At 44.5% G+C, this 20,452-nt stretch overlaps 1 protein-coding gene across 1 annotated transcript; it reads right to left on the bottom strand.

Moving 5' to 3' along the window:
• Positions 1-5,514: 5,514 nt before the first annotated feature.
• LOC115121178 (zinc finger protein ZFP2-like) lies at positions 5,515-19,580 on the bottom strand. The gene is made up of 9 exons (XM_065000903.1): positions 19,283-19,580; positions 12,954-13,103; positions 11,958-12,391; positions 11,757-11,851; positions 11,280-11,465; positions 9,392-9,574; positions 8,795-8,856; positions 7,548-7,968; positions 5,515-6,386 (listed from the first exon to the last, which is right to left on the bottom strand). Exons 1-9 carry the CDS (start codon positions 19,331-19,333, stop codon positions 6,241-6,243), a joined length of 1,728 nt encoding a protein of 575 aa, XP_064856975.1. The 5' UTR covers positions 19,334-19,580; the 3' UTR covers positions 5,515-6,240.
• Between the last annotated feature and the right edge of the window lie 872 nt (positions 19,581-20,452).

Raw genomic sequence — 20,452 nt, 5'->3', positions numbered from 1 at the left:
AGGCATTGTCTGTATAGTTTTTTGGGGCCTTTTCCCCCCAGCATTGTCCCAGCCATATCCGCAGCAGCAGGAAGAATTAAGTCCTTCACAATAGTATGGTGCTTGTCTGTCTTAGCCACTCAGTAGCTCACCATATAAGACGCTCACCATGAACCCGATCGAACATTTCTGGAAAGACCTGAAAATAGCTGTGCAGCGACGCTCCCCATCCAATCTGACAGAGCTTGAGAGGATCTGCAGAGAAGAATGGGAGAAACTCCCCAAATACAGGTGTGTCAAGCGTGTAGCGTCATACCCAAGAAGACTCCAGGCTGTAATCGCTGCCAAAGAGGCTTCAACAAAGTATTGAGTAAAGGGTCTGAATACTTATGTATATGTGATATGTCTGTTTTTGTTTTTAATAAATGAGCAAAAATTGCTAAACTTTTTTGCTTTGTCATTATGGAGTATTGTGATGTCATTATGGAGTATTGTGATGTCATTATGGAGTATTGTGATGTAATTAGTGTGTGTAGATTGATGAGAGGAAAAAACAATTTAATCAATTTTATAATAAGGCTGTAATGTAACAAAATGTGGGGGAAAAAATTAAGGGGTCTGAATAGTTTCCGAATGCGCTGTAGGCAATATATAAATATATAAATAAATAAATAAATAAATAGAACGTAAAATAGTAAGATCATACAGTGGACACCTAAGGCTATAGGTCTATGCATGCAATGCCCTGATACATTTAGTGCTGAAATCTCTAACAGCTGAACTGTGAGGTGTGTCATGAATGAGCCTAGTTAGTATGACCTGGTAACTCCTCCCTCCAGTCTCCAGACAGAGTCATGGTAACACTGAGACAAGGAAGAGGACCTGGTGACTCCTCCCTCCAGTCTCCAGACAGAGTCATGGTAACACTGAGACAAAGAAGAGGACCTGGTGACTCCTCCCTCCTGTCTCCAGACAGAGTCATGGTAACACTGAGACAAGGAAGAGGACCAGGTGACTCCTCCCTCCAGTCTCCAGACAGAGTCATGGTAACACTGAGACAAAGAAGAGGACCTGGTGACTCCTCCAGTCAGAGTCATGGTAACACTGAGACAAGGAAGATGACCTGGTGACTCCTCCAGTCTCCAGACAGAGTCATGGTAACACTGAGACAAAGAAGAGGACCTGGTGACTCCTCCCTCCAGTCTCCAGACAGAGTCATAGTAACACTGAGACAAGGAAGAGGACCTGGTGACTCCTCCCTCCAGTCTCCAGACAGAGTCATAGTAACACTGAGACAAAGAAGAGGACCTGGTGACTCCTCCCTCCAGTCTCCAGACAGAGTCATGGTAACACTGAGACAAGGAAGAGGACCTGGTAACACTGACAAGGAAGATGACCTGGTGACTCCTCCAGTCTCCAGACAGAGTCATGGTAACACTGAGACAAAGAAGAGGACCTGGTGACTCCTCCCTCCAGTCTCCAGACAGAGTCATAGTAACACTGAGACAAAGAAGAGGACCTGGTGACTCCTCCCTCCAGTCTCCAGACAGAGTCATAGTAACACTGAGACAAGGAAGAGGACCTGGTGACTCCTCCCTCCAGTCTCCAGACAGTCTAACACTGAGACAGACTCCTCCCTCCAGTCTCCAGACAGAGTCATGGTAACACTGAGACAAAGAAGAGGACCTGGTGACTCCTCCAGTCAGAGTCATGGTAACACTGAGACAAGGAAGATGACCTGGTGACTCCTCCAGTCTCCAGACAGAGTCATGGTAACACTGAGACAAGGAAGAGGACCTGGTGACTCCTCCAGTCAGAGTCATGGTAACACTGAGACAAGGAAGATGACCTGGTGACTCCTCCAGTCTCCAGACAGAGTCATGGTAACACTGAGACAAAGAAGAGGACCTGGTGACTCCTCCCTCCAGTCTCCAGACAGAGTCATAGTAACACTGAGACAAGGAAGAGGACCTGGTGACTCCTCCCTCCAGTCTCCAGACAGAGTCATAGTAACACTGAGACAAGGAAGAGGACCTGGTGACTCCTCCCTCCACCTGATTGGTGCAGGTAGACTATGCAGATGATCCACTGCTGGAGGGCGGAGGCTCCTTTCTGGCCACACCCTGTAAGATCTCAACGCTGGGATGGAGTTGGTAGAGTTGCCTGATGGCACGTGAGACACGAAGCAGATGACATCACGGATTGTCATCACCTGCGAAGGAACCACTGTGTTTATCTGACTCTGTGTAGACGTCACGTGTAAAGGAACCACTGTGTTTATCTGACTCTGTGTAGACGTCACGTGTAAAGGAATCACTGTGTTTATCTGACTCTGTGTCGACGTCACGTGTAAAGGAATCACTGTGTTTATCTGACTCTGTGTAGACGTCACGTGTAAAGGAATCACTGTGTTTATCTGACTCTGTGTCGACGTCACGTGTAAAGGAATCACTGTGTTTATCTGACTCTGTGTAGACGTCACGTGTAAAGGAACCACTGTGTTTATTTGACTCTGTGTCGACGTCACGTGTAAAGGAACCACTGTGTTTATCTGACTCTGTGTCGACGTCACGTGTAAAGGAATCACTGTGTTTATCTGACTCTGTGTAGACGTCACGTGTAAAGGAATCACTGTGTTTATCTGACTCTGTGTCGACGTCACGTGTAAAGGAATCACTGTGTTTATCTGACTCTGTGTAGACGTCACGTGTAAAGGAACCACTGTGTTTATCTGACTCTGTGTAGACGTCACGTGTAAAGGAACCACTGTGTTACGGAACGTTGCTTTAAATGTCACGTGTCAGGTTGAGGATGTCTTGTGCGGCTGTAGTCAAAAGAGGCATATGGGCTTGGGGACTGCAGGAGTATAAAAACCAATGTAAAAGATGGGGAGAGGAGTGGAGATTCTGGGGAACACAGATCAGGAGCTGACTGATGTATTAGATGTTAGAAATCTCTTGAGTTAAGGTAAGAACAGAACTCAATTACTATTGTTAGAAGTTAGAAGTCTCTTGAGGTAAGAAAATAACTCAATTACTATTGTTAGAAGTTAGAAGTCTCTTGAGGTAAGAACAGAACTCAATTACTATTGTTAGAAGTCTCTTGAGGTAAGAAAATAACTCAATTACTATTGTTAGAATTTAGAAGACGCTTGAGGTAAGAACAGAACTCAATTACTATTGTTAGAATTTAGAAGACTCTTGAGGTAAGAACAGAACTTAATTACTATTGTTAGAAGTCTCTTGAGGTAAGGTAAGAACAGAACTCAATTACTATTGTTATAATTTAGAAGTCTCTTGAGGTAAGAACAGAACTCAAATACTATTGTTAGAATTTAGAAGACTCTTGAGGTAAGAACAGAACTCAATAACTATTGTTAGAAGTTAGAAGACTATTGAGTTAAGGTAAGAACAGAACTCAATTACTATTGTTATAATTTAGAAGACTCTTGAGGTAAGAACAGAACTCAATTACTATTGTTAGAATTTAGAAGACTCTTGAGGTAAGAACAGAACTCAATTACTATTGTTAGAAGTTAGAAGACTCTTGAGGTAAGAACAGAACTCAATTACTATTGTTAGAATTTAGAAGTCTCTTGAGGTAAGAACAGAACTCAATTACTATTGTTAGAAGTTAGAAGACTCTTGAGTTAAGGTAAGAACAGAACTCAATTACTATTGTTAGAAGTCTCTTGAGGTAAGAACGGAACTCAATTACTATTGTTAGAAGTTAGAAGACTCTTGAGGTAAGAACACAACTTAATTACTATTGTTAGAAGTCTCTTGAGGTAAGATAAGAACACAACTTAATTACTATTGTTTCTTAGTAAGATAAGTCTTAATTACTATTGTTAGAAGTCTCTTGAGGTAAGATAAGAACACAACTTAATTACTATTGTTAGAAGTCTCTTGAGGTAAGATAAGAACACAACTTAATTACTATTGTTAGAAGTCTCTTGAGGTAAGATAAGAACACAACTTAATTACTATTGTTAGAAGTCTCTTGAGGTAAGATAAGAACACAACTTAATTACTATTGTTAGAAGTCTCTTGAGGTAAGATAAGAACACAACTTAATTACTATTGTTAGAAGTCTCTTGAGGTAAGATAAGAACACAACTTAATTACTATTGTTAGAAGTCTCTTGAGGTAAGATAAGAACACAACTTAATTACTATTGTTAGAAGCTACTGAATTGTAATTGCAATATAAAAAATAAACTATAAATTCCAGCAGTTGTGGAACTAAAAGAGAAGTGTTACTGGGTTTCATTAACTAGTTAAATGATTTGTTGAATAAAGTATAGAAGAAGAAGAGTAGCATTATAACAACTACAGGCTCAGGCAACTTCACCTTAGGTGTCCTGCAGCCAGTCCATATTGTGGGCTCCAGCAGGAAACCACAGGGGAGCTCGAGGGTAACTGTGTGAAGAGCAATGAGTAGGCTGTAGTTTGTCCTTACTCAGATGAAGTGCTGAACCCCTGCTTTCAGTTAAGAATTTATTTCAATAAATTAGTTTTAGCTGAAACCCTATAACCGGGATTTGGCGAGTGTGACTCACCGGTGAGTGTGTTGTCTGAGACTATGCCACGCGCATACAAATAACCTAGTATAACCCCACGGTTGAACGTATCCTGCGTGAAATACGAGATAACACGCAGTAAGAACTGGGCCACGCTAAAATAGCGCCCGAGCGGACTATAAATAAATATCGGATTACTCGTTGGTGTTGTACACAGAAATAACCCCCGTTGACGGGTAGTATACCGTGTCACCAACTACCCGGTGAAATGTTTCCAGTAGGAAGGAGTGAAATAACCTCTGTGGCAAGTAGAGATGTACCAAGAGGGGTGACCCGGGTTGATAAAGTGAAGCCCAGGGCTCCATTGCTAACTCAGCCTCCGGTAGAAGGACCGAGAGGCCCCCCTCACCAGGAAAGAGGCTCATACCGCGGCCTTCCATACTGCGGTCAAGAGAAGATCCACAGGCAAAGATCATCCGCGCGGCAGTGGACCCAGTAGGACGTCTGGGAGGCGGCCCGTACTAGTCACCACGACAGGAGGACAATTCATGTTTTAGGAAAGTAGTCTTTTTATATATATAAAGTTTTGCCTATGCTACACAACAAAACACAGGGAACAGTGTTTTTGTAATTTGTTATTGGCTGTTTTTAAGAACATGTAAATGGGGCTCCCAACATCCCTCGTTTATTGATGGCGCTGGCTGCGCCAGGTTAGGTCTGAATGCATATGAATGTCCGTTACATTTCTAAAATGTCCGGCAAATTCCCTGTCGTGATGTCCGGCGCCTACTTTTCCGAAAGTAAACTCTGAAATTGCATATTGTTTTTATTACGATTTTAGAATATTCTCGTGAAAAACCTGTCACCAAAACCTGGACATGGCTGTTCATATGGTGGTTAATGTATCACTGATCAGACGTTGTCATAAAAAGGCCCGTGGCAAAGCTGCCGGAGCAGATGAGCTTGGGACAGGGATGGGATAGCCATTCTTTTAATGGAAATATCAGACTCAAATTTAACTTCAAAGTTGTTTTTATTTCTGAAGCCTAATCAGGGACATTTTATGGGAAGGCTATATCCGGGTACTGGCCAACAAAATCGGGGACGTCTGGTCACCATCGGCTAAATTAACAGATTGAATGGTCTATTTAAGCAATAAGGTCCGAAGGGGTGTGGTATATGGCAAATTTACCACGGTTAAATACTGTTCTTATGCACGGCGCAACGCCGGACTGCCTGGATAGTTATTAGCTGTGGTATATTGGATAGTTATTATTAATTTACCACGGTTAAATACTGTTCCTATGCACGGCGCAACGCCAGACTGCCTGGATAGTTATTAGCTGTGGTATATTGGATAGTTATTATTCATTTACCACGGTTAAATACTGTTCTTATGCACGGCGCAACGACGGAGTGCCTGGATAGTTATTAGCTGTGGTATATTGGCCATATACCACAACCCCCGAGGTGCCTGATTGCTGTTATAAACTGGTTACCAATGTAATTAGAGCAGTAAAAATCTATGTTTTGTCATACCTGTGGTATATGTTCTGATATACCACTCCTGTCAGCCAATCAGTATTCAGGGCTCAAACCACCCAGTTTCTAATGATTGATAGAGCAGAGAAGCAGGTTGTTGCAACCATGATGTATTCAATCAAAGGCAATTAATTAAACATACATATCTGTAATAGGGTACAGTAACTAAATGATATCATGAACCTAATTATTTCCTAATCAATGGCTTTGATCAGGTCCTTCAAATAGAGTCGGAGCAGGAGTGAGGCTTGTGTTCTCTGTGTGGTGATGATGGTGTTTAGCTGTGTGATTCTCCTGCTGGGGAGGTCTCTCCTCACGGTCTGAGCAGTGGTTAGGACTCTCTCCTATGGGAACAGTAAGTACGGGTTACATAGAGAACACAATATGGGAAATACACAACGCAACCTTTAAGATATGAGATGGCACCCTATTCCCCATAGAACTCTGGTCTAAAGTAGGGGATAGGATGGCACCCTATTCCCTATTGAGCTCTGGTCTAAAGTAGGGGATAGGATGGCACCCTATTCCCCATAGAACTCTGGTCTAAAGTAGGGGATAGGATGGCACCCTATTCCCTATTGAGCTCTGGTCTAAAGTAGGGTATGGATGGCACCCTACTCCCTATTGAACTCTGGTCTAAAGTAGGGGATAGGATGGCACCCTATTCCCTATTGAACGCTGGTCTAAAGTAGGGGATAGGATGGCACCCTATTCCCTATTTAACTCTGGTTTAAAGTAGGGGATAGGATGGCACCCTATTCCCTATTGAACGCTGGTCTAAAGTAGGGGATAGGATGGCACCCTATTCCCTATTTAACTCTGGTTTAAAGTAGGGGATAGGATGGCACCCTATTCCCTATTGAACTCTGGTCTAAAGTAGGGGGTAGGATGGCACCCTATTCCCTATTGAACTCTGGTTTAAAGTAGGGGATAGGATGGCACTCTGGTCTAAAGTAGGGGGTAGGATATTCCCTATTGAACTCTGGTCTAAAGTAGGGGATAGGATGGCACCCTATTCCCTATTGAACTCTGGTCTAAAGTAGGGGATAGGATGGCACCCTATTCCCCATAGAACTCTGGTCTAAAGTAGGGGATAGGATGGCACCCTATTCCCCATAGAACTCTGGTCTAAAGTAGGGGATAGGATGGCACCCTATTCCCCATAGAACTCTGGTCTAAAGTAGGGGATAGGATGGCACCCTATTCCCCATAGAACTCTGGTCTAAAGTAGGGGATAGGATGGCACCCTATTCCCCATAGAACTCTGGTCTAAAGTAGGGGATAGGATGGCACCCTATTCCCCATAGAACTCTGGTTTAAAGTAGGGGATAGGATGGCACCATATTCCCTATTGAACTCTGGTCTAAAGTAGGGGATAGGATGGCACCCTATTCCCCATAGAACTATGGTCTAAAGTAGGGGATAGGATGCCATTTGGGACACAGAGATGGTAAGTCCTCATTACTTCATGTTTCTTTTAAAATAGACTCCCTCCCTCTACTTACCAAGTTCAACAGCCTCCCAGTCCACTTCTTCTACTGGGTACTGAATGAATCTGCTGACTTCCTCATCATCCTCTTCTTCTTTAACAATCACCCCAACAGTTTGACTTAAGTCCTCCAGCTCCACCTCTTCCTCTTCTTCTTTAACCGTCATCCCAACAGTTTGACTCAAGTCCTCCAGCTCCTCCTCCTCCACTACTTTAATGTTCATCCCCAGTGTCTGACTGAAGGCCTCTCTGTCGTCAGGACCCAGTGTCTGACTGAAGACCTCTCTGTCGTCAGGACCCAGTGTCTGACTGAAGGGCTCTCTGTCGTCAGGACCCAGTGTCTGACTCAAGGCCTCTCTGTCGTCAGGACCCAGTGTCTGACTGAAGGCCTCTCTGTCGTCAGGTGACGATCCGGATCCGGATTGGTCACCCGGATTCTAGAATGAAAACAGTGATCAATAATACAGGAAGTAATATTTCCTCTGAAGATCAGGGTCTGTGTTAATAAAGCAGCTCAGAGGAGGAGAGCGGATCTAAGATCAGGTCCCCTTGTACATGTGATGTTGTTCAGATCCAATAGGAGAGCTGATCTAGGATCAGGTCCCCTTGTACATGTGATGTTGTTCAGATCCAATAGGAGAGCGGATCTAGGATCAGGTGATGTTGTTCAGATCCAATAGGAGAGCTGATCTAGGATCAGGTCCCCTTGTACATGTGATGTTGATCAGATCCAATAGGAGAGCTGATCTAGGATCAGGTCCCCTTGTACATGTGATGTTGTTCAGATCCAATAGGAGAGCGGATCTAGGATCAGGTCCCCTTGTTCATGTGATGTTGATCAGATCCAATAGGAGAGCTGATCTAGGATCAGGTCCCCTTGTTCATGTGATGTTGTTCAGATCAGATCCAATAGGAGAGCTGATCTAGGATCAGGTCCCCGTGTACATGTGATGTTGTTCAGATCAGATCCAATAGGAGAGCTGATCTAGGATCAGGTCCCCGTGTACATGTGATGTTGTTCAGATCAGATCCAATAGGAAAGCTGATCTAGGATCAGGTCCCCTTGTGCATGTGATGTTGTTCAGATCAGATCCAATAGGAGTGCTGGCATAGGATCAGGTCCCCCCTTGTCCATTATTTATCATCTAAAATGCAAAACTGATCTTCGATCAGCACTCCTACTCTGAGATGCTTGATACATTTGGCCCCTGAAATAGATTACATTAGTTTACAGTAACATGTATAAAGCTCATTTTCTCCCACCTTGTTGATGTCCGATGTAGCAGGACTTTCTTCACTACCGGAGCCACGGACAGGACTCTCTCCTGTGGAGATAGGTTGGTATTATGGGTTATAATGAGACTACCAGAGTCATGGACAGGACTCTCTCCTGTAGAGAGAGGTTGGTATTATGGGTTATAATGAGACTACCAGGACTCCTGTAGAGATAGGTTGGTATTATGGGTTATAATGAGACTACCAGGACTCTCTCCTGTAGAGATAGGTTGGTATTATGGGTTATAATGAGACTACCAGGACTCCTGTAGAGATAGGTTGGTATTATGGGTTATAATGAGACTACCAGGACTCTCTCATGTAGAGATCGGTTGGTATTATGGGTTATAATGAGACTACCAGAGCCATGGACAGGACTCTCTCATGTTTATCATTTGATGGAAGGATGGATGGTCTAAAGTAGTGCACTACGTAGGGAATAGGGTGCCATTTGGGATGTATATTAGGGTAAGGTAGTGCACTACGTACGGAATAGGGTGCCATTTGGGATGTATCTTAGGGTAAAGTAGTGCACTACGTAGGGAATAGGGAGCCAATAGGGACGAATAACCTGCCTCCACTTACTAAGATGAGAAGGGTCCCAGCCAACGTCCTCTCCATCAGAATTGATCAGACCACCAACTTCCTCCTCTCCGTCTTCCTGTCCCCCGTTGTGACCGAGGTCCTCCCCCATGTGTGCCTGTAGGTGTTTTCTCAGAGCCTGCTCTGTAGGGAGGTCCTGTCCACACACTGGGCAGCATTGAGGCCCTGGGGAAATGGTTTGTGAACGTTAGAATGCTAGCTACAGCGTTCTGTTTGTTTTGTGTCGGCAGTGAAGTGGCCGACAGGCCGAGAAGGCAGTGAAGTGGCAGACAGGCCGAGAAGGCAGTGAAGTGGCCGACAGGCCGAGAAGGCAGTGAAGTGGCCGACAGGCAGAGAAGGCAGTGAAGTGGCCGACAGTCTCAGAAGGCAGTGAAGTGGCCGACAGGCCGAGAAGGCAGTGAAGTGGCCGACAGGCCGAGAAGGCAGTGAAGTGGCCTACAGGCCGAGAAGGCAGTGAAGTGGCCTACAGGCCGAGAAGGCAGTGAAGTGGCCTACAGGCCGAGAAGGCAGTGAAGTGGCCGACAGGCCGAGAAGGCAGTGAAGTGGCCGACAGGCCGAGAAGGCAGTGAAGTGGCCGACAGTCTCAGAAGACAGTGAAGTGTCCGACAGTCTCAGAAGGCAGTGAAGTGGCCGACAGGCCGAGAAGACAGTGAAGTGGCCGACAGTCTCAGAAGGCAGTGAAGTGGCAGACAGTCTCAGAAGGCAGTGAAGTGGCCGACAGGCCGAGAAGGCAGTGAAGTGGCCGACAGGCCGAGAAGGCAGTGAAGTGGCCGATAGGCCGAGAAGGCAGTGAAGTGGCCGACAGGCCGAGAAGGCAGTGAAGTGGCCGACAGTCTCAGAAGGCAGTGAAGTGGCCGACAGTCTCAGAAGGCAGTGAAGTGGCCGACAGTCTCAGAAGGCAGTGAAGTGGCCGACAGTCTCAGAAGAAGACAGTGAAGTGGCCGACAGTCTCAGAAGGCAGTGAAGTGGCAGACAGTCTCAGAAGGCAGTGAAGTGGCCGACAGTCCTAGAAGGCAGTGAAGTGGCCGACAGGCCGAGAAGGCAGTGAAGTGGCCGACAGGCCGAGAAGGCAGTGAAGTGGCCGACAGGCCGAGAAGGCAGTGAAGTGGCCGACAGGCCGAGAAGGCAGTGAAGTGGCCGACAGGCCGAGAAGGCAGTGAAGTGGTGAAGTGGCCGAGGCAGTGAAGTGGCCGACAGGCCGAGAAGGCAGTGAAGTGGCCGACAGGCCGAGAAGGCAGTGAAGTGGCCGACAGTCTCAGAAGGCAGTGAAGTGGCCGACAGTCTCAGAAGGCAGTGAAGTGGCCGACAGTCTCAGAAGGCAGTGAAGTGGCCGACAGTCTCAGAAGGCAGTGAAGTGGCCGACAGTCTCAGAAGGCAGTGAAGTGGCCGACAGGCCGAGAAGGCAGTGAAGTGGCCGACAGTCTCAGAAGGCAGTGAAGTGGCCGACAGTCTCAGAAGACAGTGAAGTGGCCGACAGTCTCAGAAGGCAGTGAAGTGGCCGACAGTCTCAGAAGGCAGTGAAGTGGCCGACAGTCTCAGAAGGCAGTGAAGTGGCCGACAGTCTCAGAAGGCAGTGAAGTGGCCGACAGTCTCAGAAGGCAGTGTGAGGTAAACATGAGTATCTGTTTCCTGTCTAAACTGCCACTACCAATAATAATACAAATAAATAAATAATAATACAAATAATACATGTTGCTATGCAGGCTTTCTATTAAACGTAGTAAGATTAGCATCTGCAGTTTGAATACATAGAAAAATGATCTATTTGCAGCTTCGCCGTAACATTCTGGAATGTTCATTCAAATCGTTCCAACTGAAATGGTTACTATGGCAACGCGTCGGCTGCAAAGGGAAGTGTTGTTGAACTCACCTCCTGTCTGGTTCTCTCTTGCGTGGGTCCGGAGGTGGTACTTCAGAGTGGCAGGCTGGGCGAACCTCCTCCCACACAGGGCGCAGAAGTACGGCTTCTCCCCTGTGTGCACCATCTGGTGTCTCTTCAGGACGTCTGCCTGGCTGAACCGTCTCCCACAGTCGGGGCAGGAGTACGGCTTCTCCCCTGATGGATGGGTGGACAGACGGATGGGTGGGAAAGACAGACAGTGTCACTCCACAATAATGAGCCATTTACTTCATGTTCGTATTATTTCTTATTGTTGTTGAAAAGGAACCCGCAAGTAAGCATTTCATTGGACGTTGTATGCCATGTGTATCCCAGACAAATGACAGTGCTGTAATGTATACTGTCAATAGCTGCATGAAGATTCAGGTTTTATTTAAAGAACCACATTGTGGACAACTCGAGAGTTTTGAGACACTGATGTCCTTCGATCGTTAAAATCAACCTCACCTGTATGCACTCTCAAGTGGACTTTCAGGTGCCCGTTGTCGCGGAAACCCTTCCCGCACTCGGGGCAGACGCAGGGTTTCTCTCCCGTGTGAGACCTAAAATCAAATCGTTCTTTATTCAAAGTGCATTTAAAACTTGGAAACGGACTTTGCGGTAAAACAACAGGGAGATCAAAATGAAAACAAGTATGAAATAAATGACCTCTGATGCATCTTCAGGCTGTCCTTCTGGGTGAAACTGGCTCCACACTCCAGGCACTGGTAAGGCTTCTCCCCGGTGTGAATCCGCTGGTGTTTCTTCAGGTTTCCTATCTGAGCAAAGCCCTTGCCACACACAGAACAGGAGTAGGGCCTCTCTCCCGTGTGTGTTCGCTGGTGCACTTTCAAAAATTCATTTTGGGTGTAACTCTTGCCACAGACGGAGCAAGAATAAGGTCTCTCCCCCGTGTGTGTCCGTAGGTGGACTCTAAGACTTCCCTTCTGGGTGAAGCTCTTCCCACACACAGAGCAGGAGTGAGGCTTCTCTCCGGAGTGTATCCTCTCGTGTTCTCGGAGGCCTCCTGAGTGGGCGAACCTCTTGCCACAGTCAGGACAGGGGTAGGGCTTCTCCCCTGTGTGTACCCTCTGGTGTCTCACCTTATGGAACACAATGGAAATAAGTCATTAATTAGTTGTTTTGTGTTGTCCTGACAGGGGTAGGGCTTCTCCCCTGTGTGTATTCTCTGGTGTCTCACCTTTTGGAACACAATGGAAATAAGTCATTAATTAGTTGTTTTGTGTTTTCCTGTCACTTCATTGTGTTATCCTGACAGGGGTAGGTCATTGACTTACAGCCACTTCATTGTGTTATCCTGACAGGGGTAGGTCATTGACTTACAGCCACTTCATTGTGTTATCCTGACAGGGGTAGGTCATTGACTTACAGCCACTTCATTGTGTTATCCTGACAGGGGTAGGTCATTGACTTACAGCCACTTCATTGTGTTATCCTGACAGGGGTAGGTCATTGACTTACAGCCACTTCATTGTGTTGTCCTGACAGGGGTAGGTCATTGACTTGTTGTTTTGTGTTGTCCTGACAGGGGTATGTCATTGACTGTAAGTCTAAGTCATTGACTTGTTGTCCTGTCACGTTTCATGTACTGTGTGTATATGTCTTCTTCTTTTTAAACTGGCAAATAAAACCCATCAAACTCACCAGGTCACATGGGCGGGAAAACTCTTTCCCACAGTCCAGACAACCGTGAGAAAAGGTTTTGGTTGGTTCTGTTTGGTCCTCTTGATCAGCTTCTCCTGATGCAGGGGGGCTGTGGGATGGGGACGGGCTGGGCTGGTTGTTAACATCATCCTAAAAGAGGATGAAGGGCAGAAGGCAGCCTTGACTAGTTCTGGAGAGGGGAACTATTGTGTTGTTGCGGTAGACTATACGAGTGTTGTTGTTGTGGTAGACTATACGAGTGTTGTTGTGGTAGACTATACAAGTGTTGTTGTTGCGGTAGACTATACGAGTGTTGTTGTTGCGGTAGACTATACGAGTGTTGTTGTTGCGGTAGACTATACGAGTGTTGTTGTTGCGGTAGACTATACGAGTGTTGTTGTTGCGGTAGACTATACGAGTGTTGTTGTTGCGGTAGACTATACGAGTGTTGTTGTGGTAGACTATACGAGTGTTGTTGTTGTGGTAGACTATACGAGTGTTGTTGTGGTAGACTATACGAGTGTTGTTGTTGTGGTAGACTATATGAGTGTTGTTGCGGTACACTATACGAGTGTTGTTGTTGTGGTAGACTATACGAGTGTTGTTGTTGCGGTAGACTATACGAGTGTTGTTGTTGCGGTAGACTATACGAGTGTTGTTGTTGCGGTAGACTATACGAGTGTTGTTGTTGCGGTAGACTATACGAGTGTTGTTGTTGTGGTAGACTATACGAGTGTTGTTGTGGTAGACTATACGAGTGTTGTTGTTGTGGTAGACTATATGAGTGTTGTTGCGGTACACTATACGAGTGTTGTTGTTGTGGTAGACTATACGAGTGTTGTTGTTGTGGTAGACTATACGAGTGTTGTTGTTGTGGTAGACTATACAAGTGTTGTTGTTGTGGTAGACTATACGAGTGTTGTTGTGGTAGACTATATGAGTGTTGTTGCTGTGGTAGACTATATGAGTGTTGTTGTGGTAGACTATATGAGTGTTGTTGTGGTAGACTATATGAGTGTTGTTGTGGTAGACTATATGAGTGTGTTGCTGTGGTAGACTATATGAGTGTTGTTGTGGTAGACTATATGAGTGTTGTTGTGGTAGACTATATGAGTGTTGCTGTGGTAGACTATATGAGTGTTGTTGTGGTAGACTATATGAGTGTGTTGCTGTGGTAGACTATATGAGTGTTGTTGTGGTAGACTATACGAGTGTTGTTGTTGCGGTAGACTATACGAGTGTTGTTGTGGTAGACTATATGAGTGTTGTTGTGGTAGACTATATGAGTGTTGTTGTGGTAGACTATATGAGTGTGTTGCTGTGGTAGACTATACGAGTGTGTTGCTGTGGTAGACTATATGAGTGTTGTTGCGGTAGACTATACGAGTGTGTTGTTGTGGTAGACTATATGAGTGTTGCTGTGGTAGACTATATGAGTGTTGTTGTGGTAGACTATATGAGTGTTGCTGTGGTAGACTATATGAGTGTTGTTGTGGTAGACTATACGAGTGTGTTGCTGTGGTAGACTATATGAGTGTTGCTGTGGTAGACTATATGAGTGTTGTTGTTGCGGTAGACTATACGAGTGTTGCTGTGGTAGACTATATGAGTGTTGTTGCGGTAGACTATACGAGTGTGTTGTTGTGGTAGACTATATGAGTGTTGCTGTGGTAGACTATATGAGTGTTGTTGTGGTAGACTATACGAGTGTGTTGCTGTGGTAGACTATACGAGTGTTGTTGCGGTAGACTATACGAGTGTTGTTGTTGTGGTAGACTATATGAGTGTTGTTGTGGTAGACTATACGAGTGTTGTTGTGGTAGACTATACGAGTGTTGTTGTGGTAGACTATACGAGTGTTGTTGTGGTAGACTATACGAGTGTTTCTGTGGTAGACTATACGAGTGTTGTTGTTGTGGTAGACTATATGAGTGTTGCTGTGGTAGACTATACGAGTGTTGTTGTGGTAGACTATACAAGTGTTGTTGTTGCGGTAGACTATACGAGTGTTGTTGTTGCGGTAGACTATATGAGTGTTGTTGTTGTGGTAGACTATATGAGTGTTGCTGTGGTAGACTATACGAGTGTTGTTGTTGCGGTAGACTATACGAGTGTTGTTGTGGTAGACTATATGAGTGTTGTTGTGGTAGACTATACGAGTGTTGTTGTTGTGGTAGACTATACGAGTGTTGTTGTTGTGGTAGACTATACGAGTGTTGTTGTGGTAGACTATACGAGTGTTGTTGTTGTGGTAGACTATATGAGTGTTGTTGTGGTAGACTATACGAGTGTTGTTGTTGTGGTAGACTATACGAGTGTTGTTGTTATGGTAGACTATATGAGTGTTGTTGTGGTAGACTATATGAGTGTTGTTGTGGTAGACTATATGAGTGTTGTTGTTGTGGTAGACTATACGAGTGTTGTTGTTGTGGTAGACTATACGAGTGTTGTTGTTGTGGTAGACTATACGAGTGTTGTTGTGTAGACTGTTGTTGTGGTAGACTATATGAGTGTGTTGTTGTGGTAGACTATATGAGTGTTGTTGTGGTAGACTATAGTGTTGTTGTTGTGGTAGAGTGTTGTTGCTGTGGTAGACTATATGAGTGTTGTTGTGGTAGACTATATGAGTGTTGTTGTGGTAGACTATATGAGTGTTGTTGTTGTGGTAGACTATATGAGTGTTGTTGTGGTAGACTATATGAGTGTGTTGCTGTGGTAGACTATATGAGTGTGTTGTTGTGGTAGACTATATGAGTGTTGTTGTGGTAGACTATATGAGTGTTGTTGTGGTAGACTATACGAGTGTTGTTGTTGTGGTAGACTATACGAGTGTGTTGCTGTGGTAGACTATACGAGTGTTGTTGCGGTAGACTATACGAGTGTTGTTGTTGTGGTAGACTATATGAGTGTTGTTGTGGTAGACTATACGAGTGTTGTTGTGGTAGACTATACGAGTGTTGTTGTGGTAGACTATACGAGTGTTGCTGTGGTAGACTATACAAGTGTTGTTGTTGCGGTAGACTATATGAGTGTTGCTGTGGTAGACTATATGAGTGTTGTTGTGGTAGACTATATGAGTGTTGCTGTGGTAGACTATACAAGTGTTGTTGTTGTGGTAGACTATATGAGTGTTGTTGTTGTGGTAGACTATACGAGTGTTGTTGTTGTGGTAGACTATATGAGTGTTGTTGTTGTGGTAGACTATATGAGTGTTGTTGTGGTAGACTATATGAGTGTTGCTGTGGTAGACTATATGAGTGTTGTTGTGGTAGACTATATGAGTGTGTTGTTGCGGTAGACTATACAAGTGTTGTTGTTGCGGTAGACTATATGAGTGTTGTTGTTGTGGTAGACTATACGAGTGTTGTTGTTGTGGTAGACTATACGAGTGTGTTGTTGTGGTAGACTATACGAGTGTGTTGTTGTGGTAGACTATACGAGTGTTGTTGTTGTGGTAGACTATATGAGTGTTGTTGTTGTGGTAGACTATACGAGTGTTGTTGTTGTGGTGACTTATGAGTGTTGTTGTGGTAGACTATTGTTGTTGTTGTGGTAGACTATATGAGTGTTGTTGTTGTGGTAGACTATATGAGTGTTGTTGTTAGTGGTAGACTATACTAGTGTTGTTGTTGTGGTAGAGTGTTGTTGTTGTGGTAGACTATATGAGTGTTGTTGTTGTGGTAGACTATATGAGTGTTGTTGTTGGTGGTAGACTATACGAGTGTTGTTGTTGAGTGTTGTTGTTGTGGTAGACTATATGAGTGTTGTTGTTGTGGTAGACTATACGAGTGTTGTTGTTGTGGTAGACTATACGAGTGTTGTTGTTGTGGTAGACTATACGAGTGTTGTTGTTGTGGTAGACTATATGAGTGTTGTTGTGGTAGACTATATGAGTGTTGTTGTGGTAGACTATACGAGTGTTGTTGTTGTGGTAGACTATACGAGTGTTGTTGTTGACTATGAGTGTTGTTGTTGTTGTAGACTATATGAGTGTTGTTGTTGTGGTAGACTATATGAGTGTTGTTGTGGTAGACTATATGAGTGTTGTTGTTGTGGTAGACTATATGAGTGTTGTTGTGGTAGACTATACGAGTGTTGTTGTTGTGGTAGACTATACGAGTGTTGTTGTTGTGGTAGACTATATGAGTGTTGTTGTGGTAGACTATATGAGTGTTGTTGTGGTAGACTATACGAGTGTTGTTGTTGTGGTAGACTATACGAGTGTTGTTGTTGTGAGTGTTGTTGTGGTAGACTATATGAGTGTTGTTGTGGTAGACTATATGAGTGTTGTTGTTGTAGACTATATGAGTGTTGTGGTGACAGTGTTGTTGTTGTAGTTGTTGTGGTAGACTATACGAGTGTTGTTGTTGTGGTAGACTATACGAGTGTTGTTGTTGTGGTAGACTATACGAGTGTTGTTGTGGTAGACTATATGAGTGTTGTTGTTGTGAGTGTTGTGTTGTAGACTATATGAGTGTGTTGTTGTTGTGGTAGACTATATGAGTGTTGTTGTGGTAGACTATATGAGTGTTGTTGTGGTAGATATGAGTGTTGTTGTTGTGGTAGACTATACGAGTGTTGTTGTTGTAGACTATATGAGTGTGTTGTTGTGGTAGACTATATGAGTGTTGTTGTTGTGGTAGACTATATGAGTGTGTTGTAGACTATATGAGTGTTGTTGTGGTAGACTATAGTGTTGTTGTTGTGTTGTTGTGGTAGACTATATGAGTGTTGTTGTTGTGGTAGACTATAGTGTTGTTGTTGTGGTGATGTGTGTTGTTGTGGTAGACTATATGAGTGTTGTTGTGGTAGACTATATGAGTGAGTGTGTTGCTGTGGTAGACTATATGAGTGTGTTGCTGTGGTAGACTATATGAGTGTTGCTGTGGTAGACTATAGTGTTGTTGAGTAGACTATATGAGTGTGTTGCTGTGGTAGACTATATGAGTGTTGCTGTGGTAGACTATATGAGTGTGTTGTTGTGGTAGACTATATGAGTGTTGTTGTGGTAGACTATATGAGTGTTGTTGTGGTAGACTATATGAGTGTGTTGTTGTGGTAGACTATATGAGTGTTGTTGTGGTAGACTATAGTGTTGTTGTTGTGGTAGACTATATGAGTGTGTTGTTGTGGTAGACTATATGAGTGTTGTTGTGGTAGACTAGACTATATGAGTGTTGCTGTGGTAGACTATATGAGTGTTGTTGTGGTAGACTATATGAGTGTTGTTGTGGTAGACTATATGAGTGTTGCTGTGGTAGACTATATGAGTGTTGCTGTGGTAGACTATATGAGTGTTGTTGTGGTAGACTATGAGTGTTGCTGTGGTAGACTATATGAGTGTGTGGTAGACTGTGGTAGACTATATGAGTGTTGCTGTGGTAGACTATATGAGTGTTGCTGTGGTAGACTATATGAGTGTTGTGGTAGACTATATGAGTGTTGTTGTTGTGGTAGACTATATGAGTGTGTTGTTGTGGTAGACTATATGAGTGTTGCTGTGGTAGACTATATGAGTGTTGTGTTGTTGTAGACTATATGAGTGTTGTAGACTATATGAGTGTTGTTGTGGTAGACTATATGAGTGTGTTGTTGTGGTAGACTATACGAGTGTGTTGTTGTGGTAGACTATATGAGTGTTGCTGTGGTAGACTATATGAGTGTTGCTGTGGTAGACTATATGAGTGTTGTTGTGGTAGACTATATGAGTGTTGTTGTGGTAGACTATATGAGTGTTGTTGTGGTAGACTATATGAGTGTCCAATACTTTGATCAGGGAATCAGGGCCTGTATTTCACAAAGCATCTAACAGTAAGAATGCTGACCTCAGACCCTCCCTGTCCAGGTAATCCTAAGGTAAAACGGATCCTAGATCAGTGTGTTTGTGTTAGTGCTTGGTAGGAACAAATGATTGCACCCACCCAGATAAGACTGGCCTTGCCTCAAAAGACCCACCCAGTGACATGGTGTCAAAGTTGCGACTACAGACTGACTGAACAGCAGCAGTAAACAAACCGCCAGCTTGATTTACATTTACGTCATTTAGCAGACGCTCTTATCCAGAGCGACTTACAAATTGGTGCGTTCACCTTATACTTTGTAACATGAACAACTACTATCAAATCAGTTTTCAGACGACTGAGCATAACCGGTCTGTGCTATTACTGCAACTCTGTTACGCATCGTCTTGCAATTACAGCAACGGAGTGTTCACAACCCGATTTGAGACAAAGCTTGTACCATTCATGTCATGTGAGGCATTCGGGCTAGGACAATGTTAGTAGATTTGGCTGGCTAGCTAACGTGCATTCGTCTCTCCCGTGTCTTACCTCGTCCATTATGGGTCGGTCAGAACCGGGAAGAGTGAATTCTGCCGACATGTTATTGATTGTTGTTCTTATGCGTTCACATCAGCTCGAGGTCACTCACGTCAGTTGAACAATTTACTCGTCGTGAAACGATTTGAAACCTAACCAGCCATCTTAACTAAGGCAAATACATGCAGAAATCCTATATGTTGCCATTTTAACAGTAACTAGCTAGTTAGACTGTTTTGAAGAAAGGTAAATAAGCCGACTGTCTGCGTTACTGCATCACCGTACTTCCGGGTATGATTCTTCTGCATTAGCGCCACCTAGTGTACAGGAGTGAGAAGGCAGGCAATACAAGGAGCTTACAACCTGCTGGAATCTTGTTCAAAATATATATTTTTTATTTAAACTTTATTGAACTAGGCAAGTCAGTTAAGAACAAATTCTTATTTACAATGACGGCCTACCCCACAAACCATTCACACGCTGCTAACCAGATGTAATTTTGAGTTCAATGTACAATGTCCTAAACACAATCACCACCTCTTCCTTCCTAATCTGACCTTTGAACCTTGGTCCACTGACCTTTCTGTAGAGGGCATATAAACACCGGCCCTTGGGCTCAGAGTCCCATCTCTTCTGACACACATCTATCAGAATGGCTCTGATCCTACATTTGGCCTCATCTCTACCCAGTGGAACATTAACATAAATTATATCTCATTTCAAAACTCTTTTGGCTAACTGGTCTACAATTACATTCCCTTACACACCCAAATGTGCTGGGAGGCACTGCATCGCAGTTTGATCCCAGGCTGTAGTGTGTCACAACCGGCCGTGACCGGGAGTCCCATAGGGCGGCGCACAATTGGCCCAGTATCGTCCAGGTTAGAGGAGGGCTTGGCCAGGGGGGGCTTTAGTTGGCTCATCGTGCTCTAGAGACTCCTTGTGGCGGGCTGACTCCTTGTGGCGGGCTGGCTCCTTGTGATGGGCTGACTCCTTGTGGCGGGCTGACTCCTTGTGGTGGGCTGACTCCTTGTGGTGGGCTGACTCCTTGTGATGGGCTGGGCGCCTGCAGGCTGACTCCTTGTGGCGGGCTGGGCGCCTGCAGGCTGACTCCTTGTGGCGGGCTGACTCCTTGTGGTGGGCTGACTCCTTGTGATGGGCTGGGCGCCTGCAGGCTGACTC

The sequence above is a fragment of the Oncorhynchus nerka genome, linkage group LG15, assembly GCF_034236695.1.
Source record: "Oncorhynchus nerka isolate Pitt River linkage group LG15, Oner_Uvic_2.0, whole genome shotgun sequence".
NCBI classification, from domain to species: domain Eukaryota; kingdom Metazoa; phylum Chordata; class Actinopteri; order Salmoniformes; family Salmonidae; genus Oncorhynchus; species Oncorhynchus nerka.
Note: the sequence above shows the minus strand (reverse complement) of the source record. Positions and strands in the feature narration are given on the sequence as shown.